At 44.3% G+C, this 21,318-nt stretch overlaps 1 protein-coding gene and 1 long non-coding RNA gene across 6 annotated transcripts in view; one reads left to right on the top strand and one right to left on the bottom strand.

Moving 5' to 3' along the window:
* Positions 1–21,318, top strand: part of ADCY1 (adenylate cyclase 1) — a 236,131-nt gene that overhangs the window by 178,728 nt on the left and 36,085 nt on the right. For both annotated transcript variants that reach the window (XR_013832103.1, XM_079947528.1), the window contains exons 5-8: positions 230–357; positions 2,430–2,588; positions 3,480–3,621; positions 10,280–10,435. Coding sequence is in view for 1 of the 2 variants with exons in the window: in XM_079947528.1 (XP_079803654.1) it covers positions 230–357; positions 2,430–2,588; positions 3,480–3,621; positions 10,280–10,435 (585 nt within the window). In the remaining variant the exon portion in view is untranslated. The remainder of the gene's footprint in view (positions 1–229; positions 358–2,429; positions 2,589–3,479; positions 3,622–10,279; positions 10,436–21,318) is intronic.
* Positions 1–21,318, bottom strand: part of LOC307199693 — a 69,313-nt gene that overhangs the window by 34,294 nt on the left and 13,701 nt on the right. For 2 of the 4 annotated variants that reach the window (XR_013832130.1, XR_013832131.1), the window contains exon 2: positions 5,664–5,734. This is a non-coding gene — a long non-coding RNA (uncharacterized lncRNA). Of the gene's footprint in view, positions 1–3,637; positions 3,802–5,663; positions 5,735–21,318 lie in introns of those variants that run through there. The other 2 variants (XR_013832132.1, XR_013832133.1) reach the window with 2 other exon arrangements.

The following is a 21,318-nucleotide window of genomic DNA, read 5'->3' as shown; positions in this document are numbered from 1 at the left end:
TTGCTTCAGGGTGAGAACAGAAATCATGTGGCGGCGGCGCAACGGCAGCAGGAGGCCCCATTAGCTAAAGTGGTGCTTCAGGTTAAGAACAGTTTCAGGTTAAGAGCAGACCTCCAGAACGAATTAAGTTCTTAACCCGAGGTACCACTGTATTAGAGAACATGTTATGCAGAAGTGTAGAGACATGTACTGCCACAGTAAAAACTTCTCTCCCTCTCTCTCTCTCTAGGAAAATCATTGCAGAAGGATAAAAATCTTAGGGGACTGTTACTACTGTGTGTCAGGACTGACCCAGCCCAAAACAGATCATGCCCACTGCTGTGTGGAAATGGGATTGGATATGATTGACACCATCACGTAAGTTCTTCATGGGCTTGCATCCTTCCATAGCAGGAGTGGCTCAACTTTTTTGGCCCAAGGCCCACATTGTTTCATAGCAAGCAGTCCAGGGGTCGCATGTCAGTGGTGAGTGTGGTCACCCCACACTCCCACGCATACCAGAACACACACGGTCCTTTTCAGGGTCTCCAGGAGGTGAATGAAAAGTTCCTTCTCCACAATCACCAGCTGATACAGCAGAGCTGGGAGCTGCTCCCATTCAGACGCCATGGGAAACTATAGTTTGGGACAGTGATGATCTCTCCTCCTGGCCTGCCTCCCCCTGCAGTAGCATCTCCTTATTTATTGATGTGGGTCGAGAGGAAAGTAGTCACTCTCTGAGATGCCGTTTCTGCATGCCTACCCTAAGACCAAGAAGCAGCAGGGATCAAAGGAGCTTCAAAAATGTTCAGTAGCAACACACACACACAAGCACCCATGCCCAAGCAAGGGAAGTAATAGTGCCACTGTATTCTGCTCTGGTCAGACCTCACCTGGAGTACTGTGTCCAGTTCTGGGCACCACAGTTCAAGAAGGACACTGACAAACTGGAACGTGTCCAGAGGAGGGCAACCAAAATGGTCAAAGGCCTGGAAACAATGCCTTATGAGGATTAAGGAGGAAACAACACCCATCCAAGGAGGAAGGAGAGCTTCCAAACCTTTTAAAGAAATGGGTCATATATGCTACATCCTTTCCTATTTACAGGAATGTGAACAACTATCTTCCAGATTCAGGTAGGTAGCCATGTTGGTCTAACGCAGTAGAAATATATATTAAAATTAAAAAAAATGTCCAGTAACACAAATGCTCATGCCAAGAACAAACTTAGTTGGTCTCTAAGGTGCTACTGGACATTTTTTTATATTTTTAAAATATATTTCAACTATCTTCCAGTTTGGAATAAAAATGCTTGGAGTCAGAGCTTCAAATGTGACTCCTCGTTGAGGAAAAGACTTTTACCACTCCCCATAGCAAAGTATTCAAATTTAGGAGGGTGGTGGATGACTTGACCACATCTGGTTTGAGAGACTGTCTATTGAATATCTCCAATCACTTCTGGGAGCTCAGGTGGAGCAGCACAGTTCTGAGACACTGCATTTCTGTCCTCTCCAGAGATGTTTGTGTCATTGGGAACATCTCATGGTGCATCTGAAGATCTATGGGTCAGAGATGTCTGCAACCTCCAGCCAGAGGAGACCAGGAATCTCATGTGGCAATATGGACTTTCGCTGATTGTTAGGCTGTGAAGACTAATATTGTGAGCAATTTCCTATCCACTGCTCTATGTGGGTGTTCAGGTTTCACCAGAACTCAAGGAGTCAGACTCTGACTTTGGTGTGTTAGTCTCTTTGATGAGGCAATTGCAAAAGTTTCTGCCTGCTACCTTGTAGGAAGGACAGTGTTTGGGCCAATCATGAATAAACCATTTTAGACAGAATATTAAAAACATGATAAAACATCAAACATTAAAATCTTCCCTAAACAGGACTGCCTTCAGATGGAACACTACCTTAAAATGCCCACTGGAATAAGAAAGTCCTTGCCATATACCTGAAGTTCTGCAAGGAGAGTGTCTGTCTGATCCCAATCAAGAGACAGGTCCACGCCTGGGCCCACAACCCTACATGCACAGCTTCTAGTTGGAGGACCACCAACAGAGACACCCTCAAAGATCTCAGCAATTGGGCAGGGATAAAGGGGCTCAGGTGGTACTATCATGGAGCCGGGTTTCTGACCTGGTACCACATGGGCAGACAGTTGTCTGTCCCTATCAACTGTTTAGGTGCAGCACAAGGGTAGCCCCACATAAAGTGCATTGCAGTAATCAAGTCTTGAAACGTTGTGGCCATCCTAAAAAGATTAAAAGATAACACAAAGTTTAATCTTCATTACTACGTGGTCCACATCCAAGGAATTGAAAATAAGTCGGGTGTTTTGGCCTCATAGTATTGCATACATTGAAGCTTTTACCCTTGTGGGGAACAGAAAGGGGAAAGATGATAACAAATGTTCTCTAATGTACTGCATTCTGATTCTGTGTTTTCTAGATCAGTAGCTGAAGCCACTGAAGTAGATCTCAACATGAGGGTCGGCCTGCACACAGGAAGGGTGCTTTGTGGTGTCCTGGGCCTTCGCAAATGGCAGTATGATGTTTGGTCAAATGATGTGACTCTGGCTAATGTAATGGAGGCTGGAGGCTTGCCTGGGTAAGTCTCAACCTGAAGTTCTGCCACCCACCCAGTGGTGTCGTGTGGGGAGGGGCGGGTACCCTGGGAGGGTGCTTTTTTTGGTGGGTGAATTTTGCTTCTCAATGCCCTGCCAGCCCTGCTCCACTGTGCCCCTGCTCCCCATGGCCCTTGGTGGGCACAACAAACATGTTCCCAAGGAGCGCACTCATGCTGCCCTGCCAGCCCCACACTGTTTTGTGATGCTGCAGGGCTGCGTGAAGAGAACCAGAATGGTGCATGCCCCCTGCATCCTTTTCACGCAGCCTTGCAGCCTTGCAAAACAGCGTGGGGTTGGCAGGACATTGTGGGTGTGCCCTTTGGGCAGGTGTGCAGTGCAGCTCTGCTGGGTGGCAGGGAGTCACTCCAGCAGCACCAGTGGTATGCACCCCAGGCACCAGTGACACTTGCTACGTCTTTGCTGAAGGGTATTCAGGGCCCCAGTGAAGGGTGGTGAATTCTTGCAGGAAAAGCCTGTGGCATCTGCAAATGTCAGAGGGGTGGACCCATTGTCAGCACCATGTCAAGACTCCATGCCTCTCAGTGTGTTAATATGCCACCAACTCTGTTGAAAGGGCATCCATTGCAAACATTTATCAGTTTGGTGCTAGGACCAAACTGGATGAGACAATCTTTTTGGGAAAATCCAAGATTTCCCTACCCAAACCAGTTGAGGATTTGGATTGGGGTTTAGCAAACACCCTTCTTCACGCTCAGTGTGTGTGTGTGTGTGTGTGTGTGTGTGTGTGTGTATACACATAGGCTAGAAAAAAATTGTGACCTAGCAGAAGCTTTTACATACCACAGAGTAAGTAAGCCTATGATGTTTCAAGGCATTGTCTTTTTTCTTGCCTACTTCCACCTAATCTCTAGGAAAGTGCATATTACAAAGACCACCTTAGAGTGCCTGAATGGGGACTACGAGGTAGAACCAGGCTATGGCCATGAAAGGAACAGTTTTTTGAAGAAGCATAATATTGAGACCTTTTTCATTGTGCCATCTCACCGGAGGAAGGTATGTCTTTCATTCTGGCTTTGTGGTCTGATTCTTCTATGGTGTTGTGACATCATAAACGATTCATGTGAATTTTCATCTATGAGCTGAACTTCTATTTGAATTGAACAGGAAACGCTGAGCTAAAACACTCCATGTCAGTTAGATGGTCAATCTCTTTCACTGTGAACACTGTGGACACTTAGATAACTGAAACACTTGAACAAAAAAGTATTCAGTCTAAAATAAAACGGCATGGAATTTGTGTGATTATTGAGTGAGTGGGAGTATATATTGTATTTTATTTGTTTGATTTCTTTGTGAACCATTTTGTGATCTTTTCTGATGAAAAGCAGTATATAAATACTTGAAATAAATAAAAAATAAGCATGATGCCAGTAACATTCATCCATCATTTTCCTATTTTTATTAGATTAGTATTTTACAGAACACTTTACCTGAAAGTTCTCTTGTGCAAACCACACTGAAATCATTCATTGTGCCCTTAAATGTTGACTTCATATCTTTAAAAACTGAGAGAAGTGAAGTTACAGGGAACCAGGCAGTGGGCCTTCCCATCAGATGTCAAGGAGATAAATAAATATACAACTTTTAGAAGACATCTGAAGGCAGCCCTGTATAGGGAAATTTTTAATGTTTGATGTTTTATTGTGTTCTTATATCTGTTGGAAGCCACCAAGAGTGGCTGAGGCAACCCAATCAGATGTGTGGGTTACAAATAATAAAACTATTATAATTATCATCATCATAATTATCATTGTTTTTACATTTCAGCGTGTGAGCATGGTGTCTTTTCAAGTCTTTCTGATATTTGTAAGGATAGAGAACATAAAACATCACATTTAAAATGATGTTTCATCTGCAGCAATTGTGTACAATGGGCTTACTTATAAGTAAGGAACTGGGTGGACTAGCTGTTGGTATTGCAAGGTTTGGGCATAAATATTTGTGTTTCGACAACTGACCTTTGGGGTGATGAGTGTTCTGATAGCTGGACCTGTGGGGAGCTTCGTTTTATGCTTCTGTAAGCAATGCCTGCCTTGGATAGCCCTGTCTTTCAGCTGGATGTTTCTCTGTTCAACAGTGCTTTACAATGCTGTTTTTCATATCTTTAGCTATCTAATGGTTTCGAAAACTTTTAGAGGTGTGTGTAAATTCTGCTTTGATGATGAGAAAAAGATGGGGGTAAACACAGATGTGTAGAAACAGGGCTGTAGCTACGGGGTAGGGGGAAGCTAGCTAGGTTTTTTGGCCTGGGTAAAGCCTACAGAAGGCAGCACTGAGGCTCCCAGCCTGTGTGCAAATGCGCAGTTGTGTGTGGGGGGGGTACCAAACTGTTTCTTTGACCCAGGTGAAATAAAGCCCAGTTTCACCCCTGGTAGAAATGCGCCTAGCCCCCCAAAGGCAGTCAGGTATGTGCTATGTGAGCCTCTCTCAGTTATCTGGCTGCTAAGCTACGCCTTTTCATAGGAAACTACTGTGTGGGAGGGGGAACACAAAGCTCCCCTGTGGTTAGGGACAAAGCTACCTTAATTTGAGGAATGTGTGTTCTCAAACACAAATGCCGCCCCTGTATTAGCATTCCAAGGGAGTTGCAGGATTAGGAAACCTGGGTTCAGCATCACATTCAATCAAATAGTCCAGGCCCTCCCAGCACTAGCACAACTTGCTAATATACCTTAAGATGATGTCCTGGCTGCCTTACAAAGGGCATTTCTCCCCCAAACCATCTGAGACAGCACAATGTAATTCTTTCTGCAAACATAACAAGGGCCCAAGAGAGCCTTTCAGTGTTGCTGAGCTTAGATGCTTGGTGCAGCACTGCAGTTTTTCAAACTGGGAGGATGCTGGGTGATTGTTTGTTCTGTGGCCTGTATGATGAGGCCCTGTAGAACAGCCTATTTGCAAAGACAGCTCACATTCAAATATGAATTAGAGGAAGTTCTGGCTGCTGAAGCAGCAGCAGAAATTGCCCCCAAAATGCATTTGATATATTTGATTCCCCTACCTGAAATGGTATAGAACAACTCACAGATACTCACATTGAGATGCTGAACATGTACTTTCTTTCTGAACTACGGCTTCTTATTGTGGTTAGGAATGTCAGAAAATTCTGAAGAAAATGGAAACAGGAAATTGACCATGGAACAGAAATAAATCTAGTAATTCCACCAACTTATTTGCATAATTTCCTTTGCATCAAAATGAATGGGATAGAATAACACAATGGCAATGTAACTTATCCAACGTACGTAATGAATTATGTAAGTTACATTATTTTTCCACAGCAAAGAGTATGTCAAATAATATAGCTTTGGGTGACCAAATGGAGCAAACAGCACGCAGACCTAGTGGTGGGAGGAAAAAATCCTTAAATAAGAGACACGGGGGAATGATTAATGGACTTCAATGTCTGTACACTAATGCGCAAAGCATGGGAAATAAACAAGATGAGCTTGAGCTCTTGGTACAGCAAACTAAATATGACATAATAGGCATCACTGAAACCTGGTGGGATAAGTCCCACAATTGGAATGTAATAATGGAGGGATACAATCTATTTCAGAGAAACAGACCAGACAAGAAAGGAGGAGGAGTGGCGTTATATGTCAGGGATGTGTATACCTGTGAAGAGATCCAAGATTTAGAACCTCAAAGCCAAAATGAGAGCATTTGGGTCAAAATTAAGGGAGAGAAGAATAACAGTGACCTCATTGTGGGAGTTTACTATAGATCCCCAAGCCAAACAGAGGACATAGATGATGCCTTCCTGGAACAGATGGCCAAGCATGCAAAAGGAAGGGAGATAGTAGTAATGGGGGACTTCAATTACCTGGATATTTGCTGGATGTCAAACTCAGCCAAGAGCATAAGGTCAAACAGATTCCTCAGTGGCCTTGCAGACAACTTCATTGTCCAGAAAGTGGGAGAAGCAACAAGAGGAACAGCCATTTTAGATCTGGTCCTAACCAATGTTGATGACCTGGTTAGTGGGGTAGAAGTGGAAGGATCATTAGGCGCGAGTGATCATGCTCTTCTGAAGTTTACTATACAGCGGAAAGGAGCAGCCAAGCATACTAGGACTCAATTTCTTGACTTTAAGAAAGCCGGCTTCATAAAACTTAGGGAAGTGCTGGGTGAGATCCCATGGACAGTAATACTAAAAGGAAAGGGAGTTCATGATGGCTGGGAGTTTGTTAAGAGGGAGATAGTAAAAGCACAACTTCAGGCAATACCAATGAGACGGAAACATGGAAGGTGCCTAAAGAAGCCAGGGTGGCTATCTAAAGAACTTTTAACTGAGTTAAGATTTAAAAAGGATGTGTACAAAAAATGGAAAATGGGGGAAACCACCAAAGAGGAATTCAAACAAATAGCCAGCACGTGTAGACACAAAGTCAGAAAAGCTAAAGCACAGAATGAACTCAGGCTTGCTAGAGAGGTTAAAAGCAACAAAAAAGGCTTTTATGGGTATGTTCGTAGCAAAAGGAAGAACAAAGAAACAGTGGGGTCACTCAGAGGAGAAGATGGTGAAATGCAAACAGGGGACCCAGAAAGGGCTCAACTCCTCAATGCCTTCTTTGCCTCAGTCTTCTCTGATAAAGAAAACAATGCCCGACCTGAAGAATTTGGAGCAAATGATTGAGCAGAGGAAACACAGCCCAGAATAACTAAGGAGATAGTACAAGAATACTTGGCTTGTCTAGATGTATTCAAGTCTCCAGGGCCAGATGAACTGCATCCAAGAGTATTAAAAGAACTGGCAGATGTGATCTCAGAACCACTGGCAGTCATCTTTGAGAATTCCTGGAGAACAGGCGAAGTCCCAGCAGACTGGAGGAGGGCAAATGTTGTCCCTATTTTCAAAAAGGGGAAAAGAGAGGACCCAAATAATTACCGCCCAGTCAGTCTGACATCAATACCAGGGAAGATTCTGGAGCAGATCATTAAGCAAACAGTCTGTGAGCACCTAGAAAGGAATACTGTGATCACCAATAGTCAGCATGGATTTCTGAAAAATAAGTCATGTCAGACTAACCTGATCTCGTTTTTTGACAGAATTACAAGCCTGGTAGATGAAGGGAACGCAGTGGATGTAGCCTACCTTGATTTCAGCAAGGCATTTGACAAGGTGCCCCATGATATTCTTAGAATCATTCAACTCCTTTTGGGAAAATAGATGTGGAGCATCATCTTCAAGAACCACTTCTTCTTCATGTCCTTCAACACTGGAGGCATCTTCATCGCTAATGTCAGGAAGTTCTCCAAAGATAGGCACTGGAATTTCATCACAATGAGCTACAGGACGACGTGCTGATAGAAGATCAGGATTAACTTAGTTTTGATTCCCCAACTTTATGCTTTGCCGCAACAATTTATGGAAGATTTCGAGGTTTTATGACTTCAAACTGATCCCTTTTCGACATAATCACCCAGAACTATCGGACCTCAATACTTCTTGTCATTAAAATAATCATTTCCAATCAAAACAATTATTCGACATGGCATTTTACCCCCACCAACTTCTTCTAAAATGCTCCACACAAGCGTACATGTGAACAAAAACATAAAAAAAACATGTGCCATAGCTCAAAAACTTGACCTGATTGAGCAAAACCAATGTGATTTTTGGATTCAGCACATCGGATTTGTCCTAAATCAACTGAAAAAATGCAGACAACAAATTTGTTGTTGACCAGTGTATTCTTCTACCTCATCATATCATGAGAAGTAGGAGACTGAACTGTTTTTCCTTTATATTGAGTAAGACACAGCAGCCATGGTCTGAACATTCACATTTCTTGCTGATTTAATAGAGCATTATTTTCCCATGAGCCTCTAAATGTTGAAATGTGGCCAAATCACTGTATTCTCAGTGCATTGTTCTTTTTGATATTAACATGAACTGGCTTCAGCAAGACAGCAAGAATGAAACTCAACGTTAGCAGCAACAGATGGTTGGGAATGTGTTCCATTTCCAAGCCCTACAATTGCTTTAAAGGAGGATTATATGTAACACCCCATTTTCTTCTAATCTGCTTTGACAACAAGCTCCTTCATCAAGGCAGGCTCATTAAATCTAGAGTGAACACAATAATGTATAAAAGCTTTTTCATGTACCATTTACACTTTTAAATGAGGACAGATTCTAAAATATTCACCACTTTTAAATATTTTATTTGAGGCCTGTTGGTGCTGAACCTGATGCTGAACTTTGACAATGATGGCTGAGGCCGATGGGAACTGAACTCCCAAACATCTACAGGACCTCAGACTGGGAGAGGCTGGTTTTGGACCCCTCTCACTTTAATGGAGTTATTTCTTTGCACAGGATCCTGTCTATGGAGAGGGGTTATAAGTTGGTGGGAGATCCCATTTATCTGGCCATATATATGACACCTTTCTGTGATAAAACCAAGCTCAAGGCAGCTTCTAGTAACAAATTTAACCACATCAAAGTTTACTCAAAATTTAAACAATAAAACAATTGTAGAAGTTCCCCATAAAACTCCGCAATCACAACTGTATACACAGCAGCAGGCTAATATATGCAGCGTTTTTGTATGGACAAAGACTTTACATGATTTGTGTGAAGCTACAAACCAAGGCATTCCCAGTTAGAGGGTGATGGGGAACAGGACTGGGCAAGATCTCAGCTTGAGTCCTTGGAGAGCTTCTTCTACTTAGAACTGGCAGTGCTGCTCTAAATGAACTAGTTCCCATGACTGACTTTGGTAGGTTCATCAGAAAGTGCTTATAGGAAGTCCACTTATAAACACCATCTCCAACTCCTCGAAAGATTCCATCAACGGTGTCTCCGAAAAATTTTACACATCACTTGGGAAGACAGGCGAACTAATATCAGTGTACTGGAAGAAGCAAAGATCACCAGTGTTGAAGCAATGATTCTTCAACATCAACTTCGTTGGAGTGGTCATGTTGTGCAGATGCCTGATCATCATCTTCCAAAGCAACTACTCCATTCCGAACTTAAAAATGGAAAGCGTAATGCTGGTGGTCAACAAAAGAGGTTTAAAGACTGTCTCAAGGCAAGAAGAAGATTTAGTCAGCTTTGTATTGGCAACTGTGCCGGCAGTGAAATTTCAGCAGCTGGGTCAACACAAGGCATTTTGCCACCAATGAGAGGCACTGGGTGTGCATCAGGTTCTGTCTTGGCAGGGCTTTTGGTGTAGCCCCCTTTGTGATCCTGGAGCAAGGTTGCCCCACTCGCCTGTCACATTTGGCCCATGAGAGGTGGGGCAGATATGGCTTTGGCCCAAGGGGGGAGGTTCACCACCCTGGCATATGGCAGGCCTGCAGCATAGCCCAATGTTATTATCTGTCTCTTGGCATGTTGGGATTTTTAGGGAAATACAGTTGGAAATGCAGTTGAAGTGAGGGGATTTATTGCTTTTCCATTTATTGGGGGCATGGGGGGCTCCTGTCAATGGGCATTTTGTATTTTTATGTTGTGAACTTCCCTGTGATCTTTTATTTTTTATTTTGCTCTTTTATGAAAACCCAAGGTATGTGTCACAAATATTTGTTTTGTGTTCATTAAACCTATCCAACTTTTATTCTGATTGTAATGCATTAACTACAGCTGCTTATATATTTAATTATTCTAAGGTATATATTTGTATTATTATCCTTACAGATATTTCCTGGTCTCATTCTCTCTGACATAAAGCCTGCCAAAAGAATGAAGTTCAAGACTGTATGTTATCTGCTGGTTCAACTTATGCATTGTCGTAAAATGTTCAAAGCTGAGATCCCTTTCTCCAATGTGATGACTTGTGAAGACGACGACAAGGTAGCGTATAGCAAAGCAAGGTCATTTGTCAAAATGTGTGGTATCTGCCCTCACCTCCCATTTAACTGGGGCCTTTTTTTAAAAAAAGGTACTACTGGCAGGGCCGTCTTTAGCATATGCAGCACCGTGGTGCAAAGCTCTGCCCGGCGCCACCCACAGTTGTTGAGCTTTTTTTAAGGAGTCTCACGCTGCTAAAAACATACCACCGATCACGCCAGGGAAAGCAGCACGCAGATTGCACACTTTTGCCCCTTCCCAAAGAGAAATCAGAAGTGTGCCATCCTCAGTGGCGTACCAAGGTCAGGTGGTGCCATTTAGGTGATTGAGGGTTAAGCAAATAAATTTCGATTACAGTATTTGTATACTGTATTACCAAAAGATCATAGTATATGATTCCATGATCAGCACAGATGTCTTTTGGAGATATTTAAAGGATTGTAGGACTATCTATACCCAGAAGTAAAAACTGCTAGAGTACTGGTCTGCACCTAGTGACTCATTTCCGAATTATTAATTTTGGAGGGTCACTTTCTCATAACAATAAACCTCCACCCACCCAGCAAAAGAAACACGGTTCTTTTCAGATGTTGGTAACTTACACTGCCGCCACCACCCACTCCTTTAGTGAACAAGATGAAACCCTGCTGAGCACAACAGGACAACTCCCCTGGTGCTCAGCCTCCCATATCTACTTTCTGGAAATGGCCCTGGAGGTAGGAGCAGAGCGACTGAAGCACAGGGTTCCCAACCCCCACCTCCCTGAGATGCTCCAAAAGGATACCATGGTACTGAAAACTGCCAGTCAATGAAGGGGAACAAGCAGGGTCACATTCCACCTATCTTTCTCCCAACAACTGTCATGAACCATGGCTACTAAGGCAGGTTCAGTGGCATGGCCAGCCCTGAAGCCAGACTAGAACGTATCCAAGTTTCCTCCAAGCAAGCCTGAACCTGGACTGTTGCCACTCTTTCTAGTGCTTTGCCCCCAAAGGGGCCACTGCCAGTGTAATAGTTTTTTAACTACTGAGCCCAGGGAGATCTTCTTAAGGCAGGAACACCCCCCCCCCCCCGCATCCAGAGCTACAATACCTCTCAGATAAAAAGGAACCTGTGAAATTCAGAGCTACCTAAAATCCTGTCTTGTGGGCAGATGCAAGAGTGCTGTTTATATTGTGCTGATAGTTATTATTTTTCAAATGGAGCTACTGCACCCCACCCTGGGGTCCCTTGTGAAGAAGGGGAGGGGGGCTGAAAATATTTCAAGCAAATAGCTAAATGAGGAAAGCCCTGTTAAGTTTTACAGCCTAAAACAGGTTAACAATACAAAAGATTACAACTATTTTTCTTATAATCTGCTTCTGAAGTCAGAGTGGTGAGTTGCTTTGATGGGTTCTGTTGAAAAGGGGCTTTCATTGTACTCCTTTTGCCGCCTGCTAAAAACATTTTTGTTTACGCAGATATTGAAAATGCTGATGTGTTCTTAGTTTATTGCTGCTTCCAATTCTTTGGATGTTTTAATTGTTTTCACTAATAATTTTGTTGTATTATTCTTTCTGTAAACTGCCTTGGGGTGTTTTTGGGGGCGGGGCAGGGCAGTTACACTCACTTGGTATAGAAATTTCACGAAATAAATAAAAATAAATAATATGTTTAAAAACAAACAAGCTCAGAGATAGCCACATTCCATTTGCAACAGAAAGCCAACCAGCTGACCTGCAAGATGTGATTTCTCTACAAGCCTCACAGTTCTTACACAGTTTGGAAAAGCTCTATTGAAATCAGTGGCACTCCACTCCAGAATTGTACACCTACTTCTCTAGGAGTAAGCTCCATTGCACTCAGCAGTGCTTACTTCTAAGTAGGCTTAAACTGTTATGCTGCAATCCTCTGCTGCAGCCTAACATTGCTATCCTTAGCACTCCTGTCCAGAAATATGCACATTTACCTGGGCGTAAGCTCTAATTGAGACTGCTAAGGGTTAGCTTCCCACCCTCCTGCCTTTTTGTCAAATCGAATAGCTCAGCCCGATTCTAGGCTTGTTACTGGTTCCTCTTCATCCTGGAGAAGAGTGACTAGTGGGGTGCCACAGGGTTCTGTCTTGGGCCCGGTCTTATTCAACATCTTTATCAACGACTTGGATGATGGACTCAAGGGCATCCTGATCAAATTTGCAGATGACACCAAACTGGGAGGGGTGGCTAACAGCCCAGAGGACAGGATCACACTTCAAAACGACCTTGACAGATTAGAGAACTGGGCCAAAACAAACAAGATGAATTTTAACAGGGAGAAATGTAAAGTATTGCACTTGGGCAAAAAAAAATGAGAGGCACAAATACAAGATGGGTGACACCTGGCTTGAGAGCAGTACATGTGAAAAGGATCTAGGAGTCTTGGTTGACCACAAACTTGACATGAGCCAACAGTGTGACGCGGCAGCTAAAAAAGCCAATGCAATTCTGGGCTGCATCAATAGGAGTATAGCATCTAGATCAAGGGAAGTAATAGTGCCGCTGTATTCTGCTCTGGTCAGACCTCACCTGGAGTACTGTGTCCAGTTCTGGGCACCATAGTTCAAGAAGGACACTGACAAACTGGAACGTGTCCAGAGGAGGGCAACCAAAATGGTCAAAGGCCTGGAAACAATGCCTTATGAGGAACGGCTAAGGGAGCTGGGCATGTTTAGCCTGGAGAAGAGGAGGTTAAGGGGTGATATGATAGCCATGTTCAAATATATAAAAGGATGTCACATAGAGGAAGGAGAAAGGTTGTTTTCTGCTGCTCCAGAGAAGCGGACACGGAGCAATGGTTCCTAACTACAATAAAGAAGATTCCACCTAAACATTAGGAAGAACTTCCTGACAGTAAGAGCTGTTTGACAGTGGAATTTGCTGCCAAGGAGTGTGGTGGAGTCTCCTTCTTTGGAGGTCTTTAAGCAGAGGCTTCCCCTTCATGGATCACTGCCTTGCCGTGGCGAAGGGGCTTGAAGAACTCAGAGAAGCTATGAACTATGCCGAGCAGGGCACCCAAGATGAACAGGTCATAGTGGAGAGTTTTGACCAAACGTGATCCACCTGGAGGAGGAACCGGCAAGCCACTCCAGTATCCCTGCCAAGAAAACTCCATGGACAAAGACAACAGGCATATAAAAGTTATGACGCTGGAAGATGAGCCCCTCAGGTCGGAAGGCGTCCAACATGCTACTGGGGAAGAGCGGAGGGCAAGTACAAGTAGATCCAGAGCTGATGAAGCGGCTGGGCCAAAGCCGAAAGGACGCTCAGTTGCGGATATGCCTGGAAGCGAAAGGAAAGTCCAATGCTGTAAAGAAAAATATTGCATAGGAACCTGAAATGTAAGAACCATGAACATGGGTAAGTTGGAGGTGGTCAAAAATGAGATGGCAAGAATAAATATTGACATCCTGGGCATCAGTGAACTAAAATGGACGGGAATGGGTGAATTCAGTTCGGATGACCATCATATCTACTACTGTGGGCAAGAAACCCGTAAAAGAAATGGAGTGGCCCTCATAGTCAACAAAAGAGTGGCAAAAGCTGTACTGGGATGCAGTCTCAAAAATGATAGAATGATCTCGATACGAATCCAAGGCAGACCTTTTAACATCACAGTAATCCAAGTTTATGCACCAACTACTGGTGCTGAAGAAACTGAAATTGACCAATTCTATGAAGACTTACAACACCTTATAGAAGTGACACCAAAGAAGGATGTTCTTCTCATTATAGGGGATTGGAATGCTAAAGTAGGGAGTCAAGAGATAAAAGGAACAACTGGCAAGTTTGGCCTTGGAGATCAAAACGAAGCAGGGCAAAGGCTAATAGAGTTCTGTCAAGAGAACAAGCTGGTCATCACAAACACGCTTTTCCAACAACACAAGAGACGACTCTACACATGGACATCACCAGATGGGCAGCATCGAAATCAGATTGATTATATTCTCTGCAGCCAAAGATGGAGAAGCTCTATACAGTCAGCAAAAACAAGACCTGGAGCTGACTGTGGCTCAGATCATCAGCTTCTTATAGCAAAATTCAAGCTTAAACTGAAGAAAGTAGGAAAAACCACTGGGCCGGTAAGATACAATCTAAGTCAAATCCCTTATGAATACACAGTGGAAGTGAGGAACAGGTTTAAGGATTTAGATTTGGTGGACAGAGTGCCTGAAGAACTATGGATGGAGGCTCGTAACATTATACAGGAGGCAGCAACGAAAACCATCCCAATGAAAAGGAAATGCAAGAAAGCAAAGTAGCTGTCCAATGAGGCCTTACAAATAGCGGGGGAGAGAAGGCAAGCAAAATGCAAGGGAGATCGTGAAACATACAGGAAATTGAATGCAGATTTCCAAAGAATAGCAAGGAGAGACAAGAAGACCTTCTTAAACAAGCAATGCAAAGAAATAGAGGAAAGCAATAGAATGGGAAGAACCAGAGATCTGTTCAAGAAAATTGGAGATATGAAAGGAACATTTCGTACAAAGATTTCCATAATAAAGGACAAAAGTGGAAAGGACCTAACAGAAGCAGAAGACATCAAGAAGAGGTGGCAAGAATACACAGAGGAATTATACCAGAAAGAAACGGATGTCTCATATACCCCAGGGAGTGTGGTTGCTGACCTTGAGCCAGACATCCTGGAGAGTGAAGTCAAATGGGCCTTAGAAAGCACTGCAAATAACAAGGCCAGTGGAAGTGATGGTATTCCAGCTGAACTATTTAAAATTTTAAAAGATGATGCTGTTAAGGTGCTACACTCAATATGCCAGCAAGTTTGGAAAACTCAGCAGTGGCCAGAAGATTGGAGAAGATCAGTCTACATCCCAATCCCAAAGAAGGGCAGTGCCAAAGAATGCTCCAACTATCGCACAATTGCACTAATTTCTCACGCTAGCAAGGTTATGCTTAAAATTCTACAAGGAAGGCTCAAGCAGTATGTGGACCGAGAACTCCCAGAAGTGCAAGCTGGATTTAGAAGAGGCAGAGGAACCAGAGACCAAATTGCAAACATGCGCTGGATTATGGAGAAAGCTAGAGAGTTCCAGAAAGACATTTACTTCTGCTTCATTGACTATGCAAAAGCCTTTGACTGTGTCGACCATGGCAAACTATGGCAAGTTCTTAAAGAAATGGGAGTGCCTGATCACCTCATCTGTCTCCTGAGAAATCTCTATGTGGGACAAGAAGCTACAGTTAGAACTGGATATGGAACAACTGACTGGTTCAAAATTGGGAAAGGAGTACGACAAGGCTGCATTTTGTCTCCCTGCTTATTTAACTTATATGCAGAATTCATCATGCGAAAGGCTGGGCTGGATGAATCCCTAGCCGGAATTAAGATTGCCGGAAGAAATATCAACAACCTCAGATATGCAGATGACACAACCTTGATGGCAGAAAGTGAGGAGGAATTAAAGAACCTTTTATTGAGGGTGAAAGAGGAGAGTGCAAAATATGGTCTGAAGCTCAACATCAAAAAAACGAAGATCATGGCTACTGGTCCCATCACCTCCTGGCAAATAGAAGGGGAAGAAATGGAGGCAGTGAGAGATTTTACTTTCTTGGGCTCCATGATCACTGCAGATGGTGACAGCAGCCACGAAATTAAAAGACGCCTGCTTCTTGGGAGAAGGGCAATGACAGGCCTAGACAGCATCTTGAGAAGTAGAGACATCACCTTGCCGACAAAGGTCCGTATAGTTAAAGCTATGGTTTTCCCAGTAGTGATGTATGGAAGTGAGAGCTGGACCATAAAGAAGGCTGATCGCCGAAGAATTGATGCTTTTGAATTATGGTGCTGGAGGAGACTCTTGAGAGTCCCATGGACTGCAAGAAGATCAAACCTCTCCATTCTGAAGGAAATCAGCCCTGAGTGCTCACTGGAAGGACAGATTGTGAAGCTGAGGCTCCAGTACTTTGGCCACCTCATGAGAAGAGAAGACTCCCTGGAGAAGACCCTGATGTTGGGAAAGATGGAGGGCACAAGGAGAAGGGGGCGACAGAGGACGAGATGGTTGGATAGTGTTTTCGAGGTTACCAGCATGAGTCTGACCAAGCTGCGGGGGGCAGTGGAGGACAGGAGTGCCTGGCGTTCTCTGGTCCATGGGGTCACGAAGAGTCGGACACGACTAAACGACTAAACAACAACAACAAGCAGAGGCTTGACAACCATATGTCAGGAGTGCTCTGATGGTGTTTCCTGCTTGGCAGGGGGTTGGACTCAATGGCCCTTGTGGTCTCTTCCAACTCTATGATTCTATGATTCTATACTCATAAGTAAGTCCTACAGTGGGCCTTACTTTCTAGGATTTTGGTTGCTCTTCAATGATTATCAGAAAACTGCAGGTGCTTCCTATAATTTTCGCATCCTCTCCTACATTGTTCCTTATTTATTTTTATTTTATTTTAATGAAGGCATCTACCCACTCCACTCAATACCCTGGCGGTAAATCTTCCCGAGTCTCGGCACCCCTTCTGTTGCCTCACAAACAGGATGCCAATGAAACTTACACTAGAGTGCAAACAGAAGCCTCGCTCCCCCCCCCCCCATTTTCACCCACTTCTTAAAAGAAAAGGAAAAGAGAAGTGGGGAGAGAGGGAGAGACAGAGAAAGAAAGAAAATGCCGCATCCAATACACTAATGCCCAATGTCAGCATAGAATCTCCAGCTTCCAGTGTGGGACATGGACGGCAAGGGAAGGCAGAGCAGGGAAGGGGACGCGTTGGCGGCCCACGCTGTTCCTCCCCACAGCTGGGGAGCACGGCGGCTTCAGCAGCCGGAGCTTGGCGCCCCTAAGAATATGGCTCTTCTGCTGCAATTTGGGGGCGAACTCGGCTCTGCCCCGGACTCCAACGCTCAGCGCCCCGAGAGCCCAGTGCTCTGGCGCCTTGCGCCACTAGAGCCAACAGTTAAGATGGTCCTGGCTCCTGGACAGAGCTTCAAACTGCAGAGCTCCGCCCAGAAACGTGCCACACAAGGATGTTTGGGTGAGCCCTGGGTTGCATTAAATAAAGTACAGTGGTACCTTGGGTTTCAGATGCTTCAGGTTACAAACATTTCAGGTTACAGACTCCACAAACCCAGAAATAGTACCTCGGGTTAAGAACTTTGCTTCAAGATGAGAACACAAATCGCCTGATGGCGGCATGGCGGCAGCAGGAGGCCCCATTAGCTAAAGTGGTACCTCAGTGTTATGTACTGAGTTGAATAGGATCCAAAATGCAGCAGTCTGATTGGTCCCAGAACAATAGGATTCAGAATGCAGCAGTCTGATTGGTCCTAGAACAATGCAGCAGTATGATTGGTCTGCAGGAGCCACCCAATCCAGCTCCAGATGGAAGTCAATCCACAACCTGATTGGCTTACAGGAGAATTCCGAAATTAGCCAATCACTCTAGACTCTGAGTATATTTCACTCAGGTTAAGAACAGTTTCAGGTAAAGACGTCCAGAACAAATTAAGTTCTTAACCCGAGGTACCACTGTACAATATATTCTTTGCCACTAGATGATGCTGTTCTATGGTTGCTCCATAAGAAAAAAGCTCATTTCACTGTTATTTCTGCAGTTACATCTGCAGTTTTCAGTCTCTGGCTGAAACAGAGGGTGAAAGAGTCCTGATTTGAACATCTTCAGCCCTAAATTTACACTCCCACACACACACTCCCCCCCCCCCCCAATGTCATTGCAGAAAACTATGTGATCTGTTCCTTTCCCTAACTGACATGGAGTTTTCAAGAAATGGAGCAGTTGTGCTGATCCCTCCACATGTCCCTGGGCTGCACCCAATCCATGCACTAATTCTAAATTACCCTGGTGGCCAGATTATTATTTCCTCCATTAAGAAATGTGCCATGCAGGCCACTCTCTGCCTTCATTACTGAATGAATTGCTGGAAGGAGTCCTAAGTTCAGCTGTCAGGCATTTTGTGGTTGCCTCCAGTATGGGACTGACAACCTGCCCTCATTTGAGGAGAAGAGCTGTGCCAGAAAGGGCTGCACGGCATATAAGGCAGCACGGTTTTACAAATTTAGTCATCATCATCTTATTTGTATGGTGCCTTTCCACGGGTAAAACCACTGCTTTTTGCTGGGAGTATGCATGGGTACACATAACCCTAAACATTTTGTGAATCTTTGTACTTTGTCCATTTACTGTATTTAGTTTCCCCGATTTGAACTATAAAATGGTGATTTTCTTGCGTCAAGAAAAAAAAAACATTTTTTAAGAAAAAAAAGCCCTGGGTAAAACCATGCTCAAAGTGGCAACATGAAAACATTTACATAATAACAAGCACAACAGAAGCAATCATAAACAATAAGTAAAACACATGAAAAAGTACAACCAAATTTCCACATGAATCATAAGTAAATCTAAAAATAAAGTTACAAATGGATATTTTGGGGTTGGGGGTTTGACAAACCACCTCCAAAAGCTCAAACATAGGAAGCTTCTTTCTCCCAAGGCACACCTTGGATCAGTCTATCTCAGTATTGGCAACAGCTCTCTGGAGTTTCCAACTCGGGATCTTCCCAGCTTTACCAGCAGATTCCAGGGACAGAACCTGGGTCTGTCTGCATGCTGAGCTGAAGCCACAGCAAGGCTACCTTGAAGACACCCTAAAGTGATGCTTATACACAGAGAAGCGCTCTGTGTATATGCCCATTTATTCATGAAACCTTTTAAAAAATAAAATACCGGTAGGTTTCATTTCATTAGACTAGAGAAGTTGCAGATGGCCACTGCCTGAAAGCCAGCCATTTCCCCCTCCACCTCACGTCTTCAAATAGATTTTGGGGTGCATTGTTGGTCTCAGGTTCATTAATAAAAAGTCACTCCCATGACACACCACCACTCCTCAGAGCATTTTGTCATTCCGTATGATGTTCAGGTATCTGAGAAGCCAGCAGAATTGTGTCTTTTTGCTGCTAGGATAAAATGTATGTGCTGTATGTTTGAATACATTGTTTAAGGTGATTAATGGATAAGTTAAGAATGTACCTTGCTGGTACCGAAATGTATGGCTGTGGGTTTTGAAGGCCGCTCCCTGCAAGGCCCTTTCCACCTGGCCTAGGGGGCAGAGACCAGACTCACCCAGCTCTACTTCAGAGGCTCCTGGGAGGCCAGAGAGACATTGTCCTGCGGGGAGTTCTGAAGAGCCCAGACTGACTGGAACAAACTGGGGCAAATGTCAAAAATGCTTTTAAATGCTATTAAATAGTTTTTAATCTGTGGCATTTTAATTTTTTTTTTTGGGGGGGGGGTTGTTTGTTTTTGATTGTTGGGGGTAGGGTGAAAGTTTAGTTGGGGCAAGTTTAGTATAGTTGTAAATTATTTTTGTTTTTTAATTAGTTTCTATTGTTTTATTGTATAGTTTGCATTCTGTTCTCAAGAGGAGAGGGTCAGGGCTGCCTGGGAGTGGGCTCCAGCAACAGAATGTCTGGGGCAGGTTCCACGGGGGAGGGGGGCTGCACTGGGACATCCAGTCTCAGTGATCACGGGTAGGAGGAAGAGTTATGCTAAGACCAGATGATGTCATTCCCGAGGAGGCAGGTTTAGCCGTTGTTTGAAGACTATCCCTGACTCCGGGTGTGGTCTTGACCAGAAGGATACTGGAATCAGCAAGGGAAACCCACATGACCTGAAGGTGCTGCTGTGCAATGCCAGGTCAGTGATTACTAAGACAACTGCCATCCACAACTTGATCATGGATGGAGGACTTGACCTATCATGTATAAACAGACACTTGGTTGGATGAAGCAGATGGGCCTGTTCTTACCGCTGTTTGTCCACCAGGTTTCTTGTACACACAGCAGCCCAGGTTATATGGGCAGGGAGGGGGGGTTGCAGTGATTTTTAGGGGTCATTAGCTTACACCAGGCGTCCTATTGGGAAGACCCAGTTTTCTGGAAGATGGGCAATAGGGGCAGTACAGGATTCCTTTTGGTGTACCGACGTCCCCGCTGCACCAAGGATTCCCTGGCCAAGCTGCTTCAGCTCATGGCGGATGTTCTCCTGGAGACACCTAGTTTGGCTGTCCTAGGGGATTTTAACATCCATGCTGACACAACCTTACAAGGGGCTGCCCGGGACTTTGTGGAAAGCATGGCCTCCATGGGGCTGTCCCTGAATAAGTCTGGCCCAACTCATAGCCATGGACATGCCTTGGACCTGGTGTTCACCTCTATGGATGTGGGTGATCTGACACTAAGTAAAAGTGAAACAAAAAAGTCTCATAGTCAGATCACTTCTTGGTGCAACTAGACTTCTCTGCAACCCTTCCCCTCTGCAGGGAGGTGGGACCTATTCGGATGGTCCACCCCCACCACTTAATGGATCCAAATGGTTTCCAGAGAGTGGTAGGGGATATTTTATCCCATGTTCATGGCCTTTCAGCTGATTCCCTGATGGTCCGTGGAATGTGGAGTTAAAAAGGCTATTGACTATTTGGCTCTGAAGCGCCCTCTCCAATTGCATGGAGCCCAGACAGCCCTGTGGTTTCCCCCAGATCTGAGGGCAATGAAACAATCACTGAGACAGAGTGCCGGTGGTGGATAACTCATTCTGAATCTGACCAGACACGGGATAGAGTTCAACGTGGAGCCTACCAAGTGGTGATGGGGACGGCAAAGAGGACCTTCTTCACCGCCTCTATTGCATGTGCAGAAAACAGCAGCAGGAGACTCTTTCAGGTGGTTCATAATTTAACCTTTGCCATTGGGGCCCCGTAAGAACCCCTAGATCTCCTGCAATGATTTTGCAAAGTTTTTTGCAGATAAATTTGCTCAGCTTCGGGAAGAGGTAGACTCCACCGTGGGAGCAGGGCCGGGGCGGGAGAGTGCTAGAGTCCTGTCCTGTTGTGTGGGA

The sequence above is a fragment of the Podarcis cretensis genome, assembly GCF_951804945.1.
Source record: "Podarcis cretensis genome assembly, chromosome: 12".
NCBI lineage: Eukaryota > Metazoa > Chordata > Lepidosauria > Squamata > Lacertidae > Podarcis > Podarcis cretensis.
Note: the sequence above shows the minus strand (reverse complement) of the source record. Positions and strands in the feature narration are given on the sequence as shown.